The sequence below is a fragment of the Antrostomus carolinensis genome, unplaced genomic scaffold (genome assembly GCF_000700745.2).
Source record: "Antrostomus carolinensis isolate BGI_N321 unplaced genomic scaffold, ASM70074v2 scaffold17205, whole genome shotgun sequence".
Taxonomy (NCBI): Eukaryota; Metazoa; Chordata; class Aves; order Caprimulgiformes; family Caprimulgidae; genus Antrostomus; species Antrostomus carolinensis.
Genome location: NW_010318595.1, coordinates 1 through 15900, shown reverse-complemented (window position 1 = coordinate 15900; position 15900 = coordinate 1). Strand labels below are relative to the sequence as shown.

At 38.0% G+C, this 15900-nt stretch overlaps 2 protein-coding genes across 2 annotated transcripts; one reads left to right on the top strand and one right to left on the bottom strand.

Annotated features, from left to right (window-relative positions):
- Positions 1-606: 606 nt before the first annotated feature.
- JAM2 (junctional adhesion molecule 2) lies at positions 607-11365 on the top strand (the record flags this gene model as incomplete). Its single annotated transcript, XM_029085191.1, has 8 exons — positions 607-720; positions 1927-2079; positions 3877-4082; positions 6236-6338; positions 8059-8166; positions 8920-8935; positions 9818-9848; positions 11104-11365. Coding segments are annotated over 8 exons (764 nt in total), but the record flags the coding sequence as incomplete, so codon positions are not given.
- An 886-nt stretch (positions 11366-12251) lies between these two features.
- Positions 12252-15732, bottom strand: ATP5PF (ATP synthase peripheral stalk subunit F6). The gene is made up of 3 exons (XM_010168966.1): positions 15548-15732; positions 14579-14703; positions 12252-12383 (listed from the first exon to the last, which is right to left on the bottom strand). Exons 1-3 carry the CDS (start codon positions 15715-15717, stop codon positions 12355-12357), a joined length of 324 nt encoding a protein of 107 aa, XP_010167268.1. The 5' UTR covers positions 15718-15732; the 3' UTR covers positions 12252-12354.
- Positions 15733-15900: the final 168 nt, after the last annotated feature.

The following is a 15900-nucleotide window of genomic DNA, read 5'->3' as shown; positions in this document are numbered from 1 at the left end:
TTTGGTTGCTGCTGCCCCCTTTTTACCACTTTTTCATTGAAAAAGTCCTTGATTGGGAAACCTTAATGAAGCAGATTCTCACCTTCCACATACCCTTAAAATAACTAATGTGAAATCGTAACTAAATACATAAGTTAGGAGAATATTTAACTATCTTACTGGTATGTTTTTGATCTGTATTAAGTTATACATTTAAACAGTTAAACTACTGATACTGAATTCAGAATGGTAATTCACAAAATATTATTGATAATAGGGTCAGAGTCCTTTTTTAATGGTAATCTGCTCACTGATGAAAATATTTAAACCTAAAATGAAGGCAGTAATACAGAATCTGTGCCCATCCAACATGGGAATATCTAGTCCCCCATATAGGAAGTTTGATCCAAAGGCCACTGAAGTATGGGAAAATCAGTAGTTTCTGTTTCCCCATTGTGCTTGTGTAAATCTGGAGAAGGTCTGGTGCATCACTTTGAGTAGTAGATCTGGCCCTTGATGACTGCTCAATGTCTTTTGAGGGGGGAAATATTAATTTCATGGAGCCAGAATGTACACTAAACACAATGCTAAAATCTCTAATTTTCCCTTTTGTGTTCTTCCCCCCAGAGGCCATTCTTAGTTGCAGGCACAAATTTTCAAAAGGGATGAGTTTAAGAATAGAATGGAAGAAAATCCAGTCTCAAGGAGTCTCATTTGTCTACTACAGTGGTGAATTTACAGGTACAGTACTACAAAGTTTGACTGATGGTTTAATATGTTGTTCTCTAGCATAGTTTTTGACTCTTTCTTGGGGAATAACATTAGGGAAATGACTGAAAGAGAATGCTCTTGACTCTCCATATGGAACAGCTGTCCTTTTGAGGAAAAGAATTATTCCCCAGAAAGGAAAAAAAAAAAAAGCATTTCTTAACTAATAATTGATGATTTTATTACCTTTTTAATGAAATTAAATATAATAAAACTCAAGACTAAGAAAAATGGCACTGCACATTCCTTGACATTTTTCAAAAATGAAATTATATTCAGGTATAAACTCCTCAAACTGCAAACTCTGCACTCCTGTCCTTCAAAGAGGTTTCTGAAGCCTATCCTGTAGAGCTGGAGGCTTAGATATGAATAATGCAGCAGTTTTTATATACATAAAATATAAACTCAGCTGTATACTTTAAATTATTCTTATTCTTTCAGAAGCTGAGTTTCTGTTTGTGTGTTCTGAAAAGGACTTGCCTCAGCTTTATGTGTTGAAGAAAATATGGGTCTCTGGTACCTTGTACACAGTAAATGAAGGTTGAGAAGTAAAATGAAAGTACAGTGATCTTGTTACTTTGTAGAGCTTGCAAGATGTGCTGGTCTGGTTGATGAGCTTGTTTTTTTCTGCATATATTTAATTTAGAGAAACACTGGAACTAACGGTTTTATGTGTGCATGTAACTAATTTCATAACAAGCTGTAGAATGAAAAAAACATCATTGTAAGAAGTCTGATGGCAGTATCTCTGCTAAATCCATCAAGTTTTTCTTGCCAAGTTAAAATGTTAAATACTTTGCTGTGCTCTTGCTCACAATTCTTTCTGTAAGGTAATTAAATTAATGATTGCCATCCTTCTAGTGGAAAATGTCTTTTTTTTTTTTGTCACTTGACTACTGCTATACATGTTTTCTTGAAATATCTGCAGAAAAAAAGCATTGAATCTTCAACTAGAAAATGTGTGACAGATGTAGGTTTTTTGAACTGAGGAGTTTTTATGGACTAAATGGACAAGTTTGGGGGGGGGGGATTACATATTGCTCCTTGGTGATAGATAACTAATACTGAACAAATGAGCAATAGTACATAAATTGTATGTGACTTCAGAACAAGCCAATGAGATCCAGACATTTGCTATAAGCAAATAGCAGAAACCTCTCTGTCTGTTCTCCCTTAAAGGTGATCTTCGAGGCCGAGCAGAGATGCTGAATACAGGAATCCGTATTAGAAATGTGACTAGAAAGGATTCCGGGACCTATCGCTGTGAAATGAGTGCAAAGAGTGAAGAGGGGCAACGCCTAGGAGAGGCTACTATTACTCTCACAGTATTGGGTACAAACTTTATTCCTTGGCCTTCTGTTAAGAGATTGAATGATAGCAAGGGACATTGAAGGTCCATGTGGTGTGTGGCTGCTGGGTTTTTGGGTCTTCTTTGGGCTAGGTTTATAAACACACATGCACATGCACATTCTACAGCATACTTCACAAAACAGCTTTGCAAAATGCACACTTGCATTAGAAAGGAATAAAACTAGGATTTTGTTGATATAAATGTGGGTTTCAGTTCTCAAAACTTAGCAAGTATGCTGATTTGTGTGATGGTGAAACTTCCATTTCCACTCAGTGTCTGAGAATCTGGATAAATTGATCATGGTGTTTGGCACTGAGAAGTCAGCATCTGTCAACAGTTACCAAATATTCCTAAGCAGAAGTTCATTCCAATATGCTCCAGTCTCCCCTTGTTTTTGGAAGGAGAAACTGCTGCAGTGTTTGCACAATGCCAGACAGCAAGCTAGCAATCTGTGGACTTTATTTACAGGAGAGATGGTGTTGGCCTGGGGGGTGGGGTGGTGGTTGTTCTTTGTGGTTTTTCATTTGTTTTCTTTCCCAGTTGGGGAATAGGAGGGAAAAGTTAAAAGTGAGCACATTCTTCTTACATTGCTCCAAGTGGATGAGTGGTTGGGGTTGGTAGTTCTCTTCTTCTAGGGAGAAAAGAAAATACTTGCTTTTGTAGTTTCTGTATTGTTTTTTTCTATACAAAAGTAATTGATCTTTTAAAATTATAAATAAAGTCTCAAAGTTCTTCATGATAAATTCATCAACTTCTGATTAGCTCCAACAATGAGGGAAACACATTTATTCCTTCTGTCTTCCACTCTCTCAACAGCCTTCTTCTTTTAAATGTGGCTTCTTAATTGAAAGTCAAAATCTTGAAGCCCAAAGGAGAGTGTGTGTGTGTGTGTGTGTGTGTGTGTTGCTCACAAACCTTATTGAAAGTTAATGTGAATTAGTTAGTATTTCACTTAGTTTTCTTTATTTTTGTGTTTTATTTTAAAATCAGACAAGAAAAAACTATGAATACTTGTTAAGGTGTCACTTGTGCTTTTGATGTTCCATGCATGCATATTCACCCTTAGTTTTCTTCTACATAGCTTCAAGTTACCACCCCCCCCAAAGAAAAAAAAGTTCCTTTTCTGTTTACATAATAAAAATCAGAAAAGAGACTTTCATCTTCATGGCAGAAAAAAGTCAGTTCTCCTGCATCTGTGTGTGGGAATGTTTGTTTTTAATTTAAACTGAAATTTAGTAGTAAGTTGTTCTTGGTCCTCAACCTAGGATTTACACAATAGCTGTGATGATGGCCAGTCTTGGTAATTCTTTCTGACAATGATTTTTCAAAAACCAGTTGACTTATTTTAATACAAAAAATCTTTTCCCTCTTCCTCACTTCAGTTTTTAAGCACTGGGGCAGGGAAAGGCACAATTGCTGGACTACAGATTCCCTGAGTTACTCCTCCTCTGTGAGCAAGAGGCCTCATAGAAGAAACGAGGTGAAACAAACTCTCTGGGGTTGGATGAGAGTGTATAGATTGGAGACAGAATGTTACAGCATGTGATGGGGGAGGCTCAAAGCAAGCCTCTTTCTTCCATTTTTAGCAACTCAAATTTTACTGTGCTCTCCAGTAGCAGGACTCTGCCTTCAATCCCTTCTCGAAGCACCTCTTTTCATTAACGTAGTAGTTGCTAAGCATGTACACAAGTGTTCACCTCCTCACCAGTGACTGTCAAACTGTTGCCATATAGTCAATATTGATAAGACTGTGTAACAAGTGCAATTTCATTGTCCAGTTGCTCCGAGTATTCCAGTATGTGAGGTACCCAGCTCTGCAATGACAGGAACAGTAGTGGAACTGAGCTGTAAGGAGACTGAGGGATCTCCTCCATCTGAGTACCAGTGGTACAAGAATGGTGTTGCCTTACTGGAAAAGACAGGAACAGGCAGTGCAAGAGCAGCAAACATAACTTACACCATGAATAAAAAGTCTGGCACTCTGGTAAGTGTAAAAACCAACTCTATTACAACCAGCTGTTGCGAAGACCAAATATACTGTTTAGTACAATAATGCACTGGGGTCTTAGCCCAAAAATGCATGAAGTCTTTGCTGGAGATCCGTGTCATGCTGAAATATGCACTAACAAATGTAGAAAGTGGTTTCTGCCTCAGACCAATGATAAGCCATAGATGTTGAGTGATACAGACAAATTGGGTGAGTTGCAAGGCGGCAGTAATGATAAATGAGCAGAAACTAGAAAATAAATGACAAATTTCACCTTGTCAGTCAACTAACCAGTGCCAGGTGAGAATGAGTTATATTTGATAGCACCTTAAAATCTGAAATAGCAACTTCACACGCTTCAGTGGAAGTGCAGCACTAATTGCAGTCCAGAATCTGTGCAAATACAGTGGCATTTACGGGTTCCAGTCCAGTACTTGTGAAGTCAGTTGGAAGGAGTTGGGGCTGTTAGTAACCTTAGTATGCTTTTTGTTTTAGTTGTTTTGTGTTCCCCCACAGAACTGGCCATCTCTTACTATCTGATCCTTCTAAAAAAAGTGATACATATTACTAATGATGGATTGTCAGCTGAGATTTTTCGTAAGTAAAGAGTTGTTCTAGGGACACCCTACTGTTGTGCATGATCAAACCTCGAAACTGAAACGGGACTGAGAATTCAGAGGTGCTGTGGATCTTTCAGCACACTGTGGAAATTAGGTGGACTACTCAAAATTACCAATCACTTCTAAAAATCTTAATGTATGGGATATATTAAAGGGAGAAAAGTTAAGTCATGGTTAAAAAATAATAATAAATACAGAGAAACACTGGAACTGACATGTGGTCAGACTCTATTCATCTCTTGATTCCTTATTTTCATTTTTACAGCAATGGTATTTGATAGGTAGTGCAGTTCAGCATTAGAAAGTGCCGTTTCTTGGAGGGCGATAAAGCCCACAAACTTTCTATGGGAAATACTTTTTTCTATTACATGGATTTTTTGGGCTTTTTTGGTAAAATGAACAAAATGTTCTGATATCAGGGATTGAGAAATTAGAGCATGTCTAAAAAAATGTGTTTTGTTGGAAAGTACTGATCCATTAAAAAAGAATCTCCTTGTAGATTCCTACAGAATCATAGAGGTTGGAAAGGACCTAAGGAGATCATCCAGTCCAACCCCCTGCTAAAGCAGGTTCCCTATAACAGGTTGCACAGGAAAGTGTCCAGGCGGGTTTTGAACATCTCCAGAGATGGAGACTCCACAGCCTCTCTGGGCAGCTTATTCCAGTGCTCGGTCACCCTCACAGTAAAGAAGTTTTTCTTTAAGTTTGTCTGGAACTTTTGGTGTTCCAGTTTTTGTCCTGTCACTGGGCACCACTGAAAAGAGCCTGGCCCCATTCATTTGGCCCTCACACTTTATAGACATTGATAAGATCCCCTCTCAGTCTTCTCCAGGCTGAAGAGTCCCAGCTCTCTCAGCCTTTCCTCATATGGGAGATGCTCCAGGCCCCTCATCATCTTTGTGGCCTCCACTGGACTCTCTCCAGAAGATCCCTGTCCCTCTTGAACTGAGGAGCCCAGAACTGGACACAGTACTCCAGATGTGGCCTCACCAGGGCAGAGTAGAGGGGGAGGAGAACCTCTCTTGACCTGCTGGCCACGAGCTTTTTAATGCACCCCAGGATACTGTTGGCCTTCCTGGCCACAAGGGCACACTGCTGGCTCATGGCCAGCCTGCTGTCACCCAGCACACCCAGGTCCTTTTCCTCAGAGCTCCTCTCCAGCAGGTCAGCCCCTGACCTGTACTGGTGCATGTGGTTATTCCTCCCCAGGTGAAGGACTCTACACTTGCTTTACACTCCATCTAGTTAAACTGTCCATCTAAAAGACTCTTTTAGATCAGAAGCTGAATTTAAGGACCAGGAGATGTGACTAGGGAGCTGAATTATGAAGTCAATCTGGACCAGAATTTCTCACTTTCTTTCAGGTTTTTTGGTTTAAAAAACCAACTAAACAAAAAACCTCTGTTGACATGTCAAAATTTCTGTCCCACTGGAAATTCTGATTTTTTTTCCATTTTGATAATGGTTTTGGACTCTGTCTTTTTTTTTTTTTTCCCATTTTGATAATGGTTTTGGACTCTGTTTTAACAGCTATTTAACACAGTTTCAAAGAATGACACTGGAGAGTACTTCTGTGAAGCCTCCAATGGGATTGGATTATCTCAGAAATGCTCAGTGAAGCGCATGCAAGTTGGTATGTGTCAAAGCAAATAAGGGTGGAAAACAGTCTTGTGATAGGAATTATTTTATTGCATGATGCAACTGAGAAGCTAAGATCAGATTATATCTTCTTTTGATTATGGCATTTTAGGGGAGGAATAATAATAATAATATCAGTTCCTTATATGTAGTTGCTGTGGCTACTTAGAGCATTCCTTTCTTACAGCACAGACATGTCTCACTGCATTTCACAGAAAAGCAGCTGGTAGTACCTTAAAATTATTGCAGTAGCCAGCCTTTAGGTTGCTAAAAACTTAACTTCACACAACAGCAGTATCCATATGAGATCCTTAATATTTCAGAATGTTTTTGTGGAAGCTGTACAGCATAATGTGCCAGTCCACTGGCTTATTTTCTTTATTGGAAAGCCTCCCTTTTGAGATGCATTCATGTGAGATCTTAATGCAACAGTTGAAAAATTTAATTGAATGACTTGTTTATACCTGCCAGAGGAACACTGGATAAGTCAGTGTATCCTAAAAAAAAAAATAAAATCATGCTGCCTGTTTCTTTTCTACTTGCACAGTGTAACTGAAGTGTAACATTGGTTAGCTAATAAAGAATTTAGCAAAGGAGAGAGGTGCACAGTCTTCTATAATAACACAAAATGTATGAATGTTTTTGAAAAATATAAAACTAGCTCTTCCAGGTAAAATAGGAAAGCAGGTGGAAGAGAAACATTTAAAGTTTCTAAAAGATCCTGAAAAATACTGCAGAGAAGTTCATGTCCAAGTATTTCATAAAGCAGTTGTCTAGTGCTTTCTTAGAACTGACCTGAAAATCACTGTCTCATGGCTTTTAATGCATTCCTGGTTGATTATAAGCAAGTGTTCCACAAGCTACCAAGATAGAATCCCTCTGTTGTGGAAATACTCACCAAAGTCCTAAATTGGTGTCAACCAGTGCACAAAAATTGATAGGTTTGGGGGTAAAATTCCTAACCAATATATTAATGTATGCTTAAAATCAGGATCCAAATAAGTAATTGGACACAGAAAAAAAAACCTCTGAAAAAGTTTCTGTTTGTTAATGTTTTTGTTTTTCCTATAATTGTGACTGAAGTTCTTAGTGATAATATCGGGAAATGGGCATGGGTCATCACCTTCAAAATAAAAATGGCTAGATATTTTGGTAGCCCAGTGTAGAGTTTAACTTTAGACATCTGGGCTAAAATATTTGTTGGCCTTTATTGTGTTGAATTTTAAAAGCTTCACTGTTTAAAAATAAAAAAGCATTGAATTTTAAATAATTTGCCTGAAGAGTGCTTCAGGACTAGGACCTGACACTGTCATCAACTGTTTCGGTTACTGTAGGCAAACTAACCATATGAAAAAACTTGTTTTAAGACTTATAAGATTTCAAGATAATTTCTCTTAGAGACATATGACTTGAATAATACTTACTGGAGATAGGTATAGTGAGGAGTATGTATCCCTTGTTCCCTCTTATTCTTTCCTTACTTTTGACCCAAATGAAGGAGTTGAAGTATATCAAGCACTCCTGTTAATGTGGCTGTGATACAGTAATGCTTTTGGACTGCTTATCTACATCTACGGGTTACTAATTAATTTACGCAGCTTAGGCCAAAGACCACTTATAGATACAAAAGGTGCCTGTAGTAATTAGGGGGAAAAAATCCAGCCTATGGAAATTTTTACATCTTATAACATTGGAATTATGTTTTATGATTACAGATGACCTTAATGTAAGTGGTATCATCGCTGCAGTAGTATTTGTGGCTCTGGTAATGGCATTGTGTGGCCTTGGAGTATTTTATGCCCAAAAAAAGGGCTACTTTACAAGTAAGTAAAGTAAAATCACTCCTTCCTTGTGTCCAAGAAAAGTCTGTAGTTCTGCTGACTGCAACATGTTCTGCTTTTCATGAAGGCTCTAACTCCATGGTACATTTTTATTCTGCCAACTTCTACTGAAAAAGCTACTTTAAGAATGACATGGAGAGGTTTGTGGAGTTGCATACAACCCAACAGCAGTCTAGGGAAAGCAGCGAGCCGAACCCTGTTTCCTAGAGCCTCTCTGCTCTAGTTTTGAGAAGGGATGGTATAGAAAGGCAACGTAAAAAATAAGCCGTGCAAGTTCACTTGTAGTTCAAAAGGTCTGAGCAGACGAGTTCTGATGAAGGGGAACCTGAATTACTGGCTCCCTCTTCTGGGTCGTGGCGAAAGGGTGCCATTGCTTTTAAGGATTGCTGCAAAAAAATACCGGCACCCAGGCACCGTCTCCATGTAACGTTTACATTAGTGCCTGTAGAGTTCAGCACAGCAAGAAGGGATGGCAAATGTCGGGGTCCGAGAAGGTCCGCCGCCCAAAAGTAAAAGGCTAACAGAGCTGCTATTAGAATTCATGGTCACCTGGGACTTAATTTCCCTTTGAAAGCAACTTACTCTTTTTCTGTTTAAACTCACTACACCAAAAAGGGACATTTGGTTCAGAAACTAGGAACTGAAGAGTTGAATAAGCTATGAATAACTTTCAAAGCAGTTTAAATCGGCTAAGGAAACTGTTCTTGTGATAATTTTTTTCTTTTTCTTTTTCAGAGGAAAGCTCTTCCCAGTAAGTATCTTGATGCAAATAATACACAAAACATTACAAACTTAATTTACTTTTCTGATTATTAAGTAACTGTGATGGCTGTTTAAGGCCTTTCTCACATGATTCTTGTACAGTGGCTTTTTTGAACACTGAAATAAACCTGATCCTACACACCAGCTGGTTTCCTTATTGGAACTAGTGTACTGGTCAGAAAATGAATTAAGCATGATTAGTGATAAATGTGCAGAGATGTGTCTTTGTACATAGGTTTACACCCTAACTCAGCTGCATCCTCTTCAAACTGAACAAAAGATGCTCAGAACCAAATTGAACTGTCCTCATATCCATGTCTACAGATTATTTCAGGAAATATTTTGTAAAAATATGATGAGTGGAGACTTTCTGAAGGTGTCTGGTCTACTCCTTGATATGGATTTCTTTCATGCACTTAGATTTCTTAGTAGCAATCAGAATTCCTCAAGCTGTTATAGTGCTCCCACACAAGGCTAAAATTGTGTGCTTCATTGGAGGCTGCCCTTGCTTTTTTTTTAAAAGTTTATGGTAGCACTTCTAGGTAACAGCAGGTAAAAAAGTACTAAAGACAAATAAAAATACTACTTTAAAATACTGCGCTGTTTATGCTGACCATGAACTAGGCACAAAGCACAACTGGAAGCATTGAAAAGACAAGCTAGGGAAGGTAATTTGGCAGTGGTTCATGAGATAACAGCTGTCCAAAAGCATTCAACAGACTTGTTACCATAACCCATTTCTAAGAGAGGAAAAAAACTCTTGAGGATTGCTGGAAATCAGAAAAAATGCATTCATAAATCAAGTTCTCAAAGGGTTAAAACTAACACCAGTAAAGTCACTATTTAACCTATGTTCCTTTCCTGTTAACAGAAAGACCAACTATCAATCTACGAGTGAAAAGGCAAGTATTTTGCATTCAGTAAGTGTGTTTTTTAAATTTTCAGATGTCCTCTAACCTATGTTCCTTTCCTGTTAACAGAAAGAAGACCAACTATCAATCTGCGAGTGAAAAGGCAAGTATTTTGCATTCAGTGTGTTTTTTAAATTTTCAGATGTCCTTAAAGTTCCTTAGATCTGTGATGTTTTTGCACACCCCAAACCTTACATGCCACTAATACCTGGAGATACCTTATCCCTGTTTGCATTTAATTAAACATTACGTTGCAAGAAGTAGCCCCTTATTATTCAGTCTCAAATGTTACAACTGCAGCAGCTTGCTCCATACTTTGCCTTCTTTATCACACTAACTGGAGTTTACCTGGTTGTCTTTTACCTACTTCTTCCTACATCTCCCATTCTTTTTCTTTCCCCTTTTCATTATTATTTTCCCTCCATCAGATAAACTAAAAAGGTAGAACTTACACTATTTGGCAATCTCATCTCTATACAGACATTTGACTTAATGATGCCATTTCTTGTTTGTGAAGTCTTCCACTCTGCCTTGCATGTGCATATTGGTTAACCAAGGAAACTAACTCAGACACAGCCCAAGGCAACAGTGAGAGAAAGTCTGGGCATTAATTCCTCTAAGATTAATGTGGGTCAAAATGTTTGACTAAATATGGAAGCTAAACTTACTACTTTTTTCTCCCCTTCCTCATCGCAGTCTCAAGGGCTTTAACTGTATATACATTGTTCCAGCTTTCCAGATTGGTGCAGAAAGAACAGAGCTCCAACTAAAGCTTCAATTAGGAGCAACTTAATTTCACTGTCTATAGTTTAAGGCGACATTAGTAGCCTTAAAAGCTCACTGAACACCACCTGTTTCTTTAATCAAAACACAGCGTACTAAACAGCTTAAGCTTATTTCTTCACCTAGTATGTATGTATGTAAGAAACAGTACTGAGACCAGCTACCTAGTTGCTCTGAGTGGGAAGGAACAAATTTTGAAGTGCTGTGGTATCTTTATCAATATTAATGCACTTATGAATCACATAAGTCAGAGATGTTTGACACTTGTATTTTTTAATAGGTTATTACTTCTGTGTAGCAGCGCATTCTGTAGACATTCCTTTCCAGAAAAGAGTAAACATTAGTGTATTTCAGGCATGCTTCTTTTCAATGTCCATGCCTTAGTTTCTTCTGAAATATACACTAATAACCTGGTTAAAAATCTTTGAACTGTTACTTATGTAACCTTGTTTGTTTCATTTAGGATTTCAAGCATACCAAGTCCTTTGTTATTTAGAAGATTTCAGCCTCTGTGAGGGACATCTACTGACTACTTGTTATACAAAAGTATCAAAGGGATCTTTTGACCTCTAGTCTGTAAATATTATTTCCATGTATTACACGCTGAAAACAGAAACTGACAATGTTAGATCCCATCGACCTCAGTGTATGTGACTGGTTTTTAAAAAACCCCTTAACTTAAAGATATAACTAAATTGAATATACAAGTCAATTTGTGTTAAGACTTCTCATCTTGTTCATGTATACATGCAGCAATACAGGATTCACTCTTACAACTTGGAACAATCTATTCAAATAACTTTCACAGATGACCTTGCTACCAGTACTTCTAATGTTACATCTCCACCACTATCAAAGGCTCAAACTCTCCTGCAATTCTGACTTATTAGTACCTTGACATTGTATTAGATTTACCAAAGCAATCTACGAGTGCACAAGCAGTCATGCAGACTTAAACTCACTATCCTGACAGAATAAAGCTTCCTATAATTGAGGCTCAACCAGTGTTTTATTGTCTAATATAAAATGCCTACAGCTTCTCTTCCACAAGGAACTATCTATGTCTCTCTCTCTGTAGACTGCATATGTAATTTCATTCTGAAGAAAAAATCGTACCAGTACAACTCAAGCCGTAGTATCTGGACTTTTAACTGTTGAAGTGTCACAAATAAACAGCTCCTCAGAACCTGAAGTGTTTGTGTCGATAGTTCAGTTACTGAAATTAAGTCTCAACCTTATTAACAGGTTTCAGTTGCTTCTAAGAGAGTAGCACTTCATCACTTGTGTGTTCATTGTGCATAAAATCAGTGTATTTGTGCCTATGCTTTTGGCTGTGCAGGTCCATCACTATCACAGAGCTTTGCTACAGATTTTAGAGTTCATGGGGTGGTTTTTTTTGCAGAAGCTTTTTGGATGTAACAAACTCAGAAAAACAAGTAGTTCCTTCTTGGTGTGTTGTTATCAGTGTTACAACTTCTCAGCACTAAAATGTAGATTGGCAAGGGAGTTTTACAGTTAACATAGAGAAACACTATTCAGATGCCTCAGCCACTTAAGAGTTAACTGTTGTAGTTAACTATGCGCACCATACAGTTAAGAACTTATTCACACTTCTGAAATCAAACTGAAACACTGCATTTATTAAGTTACAACTGGTGCCATATTCAGCAACTCCACTGATGTACACTGCTGTCTGGTACAGAACCTGCAGAGATCACTTCGGAGTCTCCTCAAAGTTGGGCTCTAAAGGAGGAAGGGGAGAGAGAGAAAAGTTCTAATTAGTCTCTTTCTATTCCAGCCTCAAACAGCACAATTCATCTGTTATTCAAAGAAAACTAAACATTAAGTTGGCAAGCTAAAGCATGTTCTTGTACATCGCAGTCTACACCACCACTTACTTTGTATCAGGGTACAATTGGATGTGGGCAGCACTAAAGAATAAACTACGCTGGAGATGGGTCTTTTCCACCTTAGAGGAGTCATGTGTAAGGTTTAAGACATAGTAATGTTTGCAAAAACAGCTTTTAGCAACACCTGGGGTAGGGGAGAAGCAGCAGAGAAAATGAAGAAGTCAGCCAGAACACTACTGGACATGGTACTAGCATTTCCAACATAGCTCAAATATAAGAAAAAGTAACCAAGCTCTTATTTTCTCTTGATTAGTGTCTTATAGCAATTTAACAGAATGGAGTGCACTATTTCAACTCCACTCAGCAAAAGATATTCTCTACATAAAAACACTGAAGAAGGAGTTCTTGATGTCAAAGGCATAAATTCAGAAGGGTTAGGGCTTTTGACAGGTAGGCTATTAATGCTGTTCTCCTGGCTACAAAGAGTTCAAGAGGTAAGGCTCAGCTTATAGTATAACAAAAAAAATTAAGTTTCTACCCATCTAGCCACTTATTTTTGAAGTCATTGAAATTAGATGAAGTATAGGCAACAGTAAAAGAACACTGTCTCCCTACCCTTTGTTCTGTTCCTATAATCACAAAAAATTTGTTTCATTAAAAAAAAAAAATCCTAAACATACGGTTTCACATATTATGTAGAAATAAAACTGAATACAAAGAAACCACATCCCTAAAACTGGGATCAAAAAAACCCCCCAAAACCCACATAGATCCTACTTTACAGACGCTCTGGTTTATTTGCACCAGTAACAATCTGACACCGAATTCTTCCTTAATCCAATTGAAATACCACCAAAAGCCAAAAATGTTCCTAGGTCTAAGTTAGAATTTCCAGTAAAGCCTGATCAGAATTACAAGTCACTACGGTGGTTTGACCTTGGCTGGCTGCCAGCCTCCTGTGCTCTCACTCTTTTCCTCCCTCCGTCCCTCTGTCCACAGGAGGGCTGAGAACAGAGACAGCATTTTTCACCCTTTTTTAAATATGTTGTCACAGATGTGCCACCAGCATCTCTGACTGGCTCCACTGTGTCCTGCAGTGGGTCTATTTTGGAGCTGGATGGAACTGGCTCTGTGCAATGTGTGGACAGCCCCTGGCCTCTCCTGATAGAGGCCACCCCTGCAGCCCCTCGCTATAAATACCCATTTATATTTCCCATATAAATCAAATACACTGGCAAAAGTTCAAAAGATTGCTGAATCCTAGCTACCAGCTGCTTACAGCTTATGAGAAAGACAGCTTACCTTCACACAACCTGACTTTACCTAAAACTGCTTGTGAGCAATGAAGACTTTGAGCTGTACTTACATAAGCAAGCAAAATAAACCAAGTAAGTATAGAAAGGAGCCTGTCTATAAAAAAAACAAGTTGCCTTTATATCCTAAGGCAGACAGAGTCTGTGCAGTTTCTTTGTATTCTTGATAGTCACAAGTGTTCTTGTCGGAATCAATCTGGGTAACATGAAAACATGCTAACACAAACTTAGAGCAGTTAAACAGAAGTCATATCCAAATAACTGAATAAAAAGGTAAAAGGTTTAATATAACTTAGTCAAGAAGTAAGTAACAAAGTTCTATGTTAATTTTCTAAAATTACCAACTTTCCAGATGAGCCTACAAAATTTACAAATTGCAGTTTGGATGACATAGACAACTGGTTTTCAAATTACAGTCTGCAGACCTCTTTGGGGGGATGAGGAAAAAATGTAACAATAGACCCTCTGATACTTCTATTTATATATGGGCTATTTCTTTAGGGTCTTTGAAGGGTAGTTAAGATAGACTGATCTGACTGCAAATTTTGTTAAGCATCAGTATGAGTAAGTCCACATCTCTACTGAAAAAGGCCAATTATCAAAAAAAGGAGGCAGATGGAATCAGATGTGAACTGTGCAAAAGTGAGGAGATTCACTGAGGGCATCTTACATGAAATTAATGGTCCAAATAAAAACTAAATGGGAATTAAGAAAACCAGTCTTGTTTCTTATGTCCTTATTTGCAATTAGAAATTCAGTAAGACTGTTAACTCACCCTCAAATTTAAATTCCGGAAACTTGGTTAGATCTCCCTCACCATATGCCCGTTGAAGTCTAGCGAGGGATTCATTCATGTCTTTCTGAAATTCGGGGCCTGCATCAACAGGCCCTCCAGCTTGCCTAAAAAACATTAAAAGTTATTATTAACAGTTCATTTCTGAAATTTCATATGAAAGTTCTACATTTGCATAGCCATTTATGAATTAAAAACCTTTTTGACAACTAACTAAAGCAAACTATTTAAAATATTTACAAAAGTTTAAGATATGACACACCATAGGGCCTACTTACCTTATACATATACCAGTGCTCAACTGTACCATCATAGCTATCCCTTATCATTGGTAACATCACCAAAAATATGCCTCTCTACACAGGCTAGTTTGTAGGTGTGGAAACACACCTCTTCCTCCAGCACAACTAAGAAGTAGCTTATTTCCTTCCAAACAATAATTCCCAAGAATAAATTACACAGAATTACTATAGGCTGTTTCCTGTTAGTTCATTCAAACATTATGAGAATCTAAGTTTTATCTGAAAGAACTGCTTATTGACATGTTTAATGAATCAGCCTCACAGTTCCATTAATTCTCAATTCCTCTGGGAGGCTATTTCCATTTCATCTTCTGGAAACTAGACTGAAAAATATCCATGTAACTCAGACAGACAGCACACAGACGGGTGAGAATTAACACACTGTTCACATAGTGTGCAAAAAAACCTTACGAGCATCTTAACTCCCCAAGAAAAATAACATCAGCTTTTTTTTTTTTAAGGGGAAAAAATGGGCACTTTCTGTCACGTATGCAACAACAAGCCTTCTCACTTGTGACACTCAGTAAGTGTTGCAGGAAAGCACTACCTTAAGTATTTAGAGACCAACCTACTAGCACATTTTAGCATTGATCAAAATCAACATTTTTGCCCTTTTGCCATCAGCCTGAAAATGATTCCCTTTACTTACTTGCTCTTGGTGTTGTATTCTCTGATCTTGTCCAAGAAGAGCTTCTGAACCGGATCAAGCTCTTTTGTCTTATTAAAGACAACAGCAGAAAGCCCTATGTTTCTGCGCAAGTGAACGGACACAGCAGAGCGAAAAATGGACGAAAGTCGCAGAATCTGACGCAGAATCATGATGACACTAATGCTTTAACTAAAAATAAATAAATAAATCCAAAACAGAAACACGGAACGAGTTAGCGCTTTCCACAATGTAAATGCATAAAACCCCACAGAAATCAGTTCAGAGATAAGCTTTAAACCAGAAAAAAACGCTGAAACCAGGACGCAACCTGGGGTGCAAACTGAGGCAGCCGC

What these genes read in the sequence shown, in the direction of transcription:
- ATP5PF (XM_010168966.1), bottom strand. Translation starts at nt 15,717, where the DNA reads ATGATTCTGCGTCAGATTCTGCGACTTTCGTCCATTTTTCGCTCTGCT. An exon ending in GAATACAACACCAAGAGCAA is followed by an intron (nt 14,704 to 15,547) that starts GTAAGTAAAGGG and finishes AATGTTTTTTAG; the next exon opens with GCAAGCTGGAGGGCCTGTTG. An exon ending in TCCGGAATTTAAATTTGAGG is followed by an intron (nt 12,384 to 14,578) that starts GTGAGTTAACAG and finishes TTCCTCCTTTAG; the next exon opens with AGCCCAACTTTGAGGAGACT.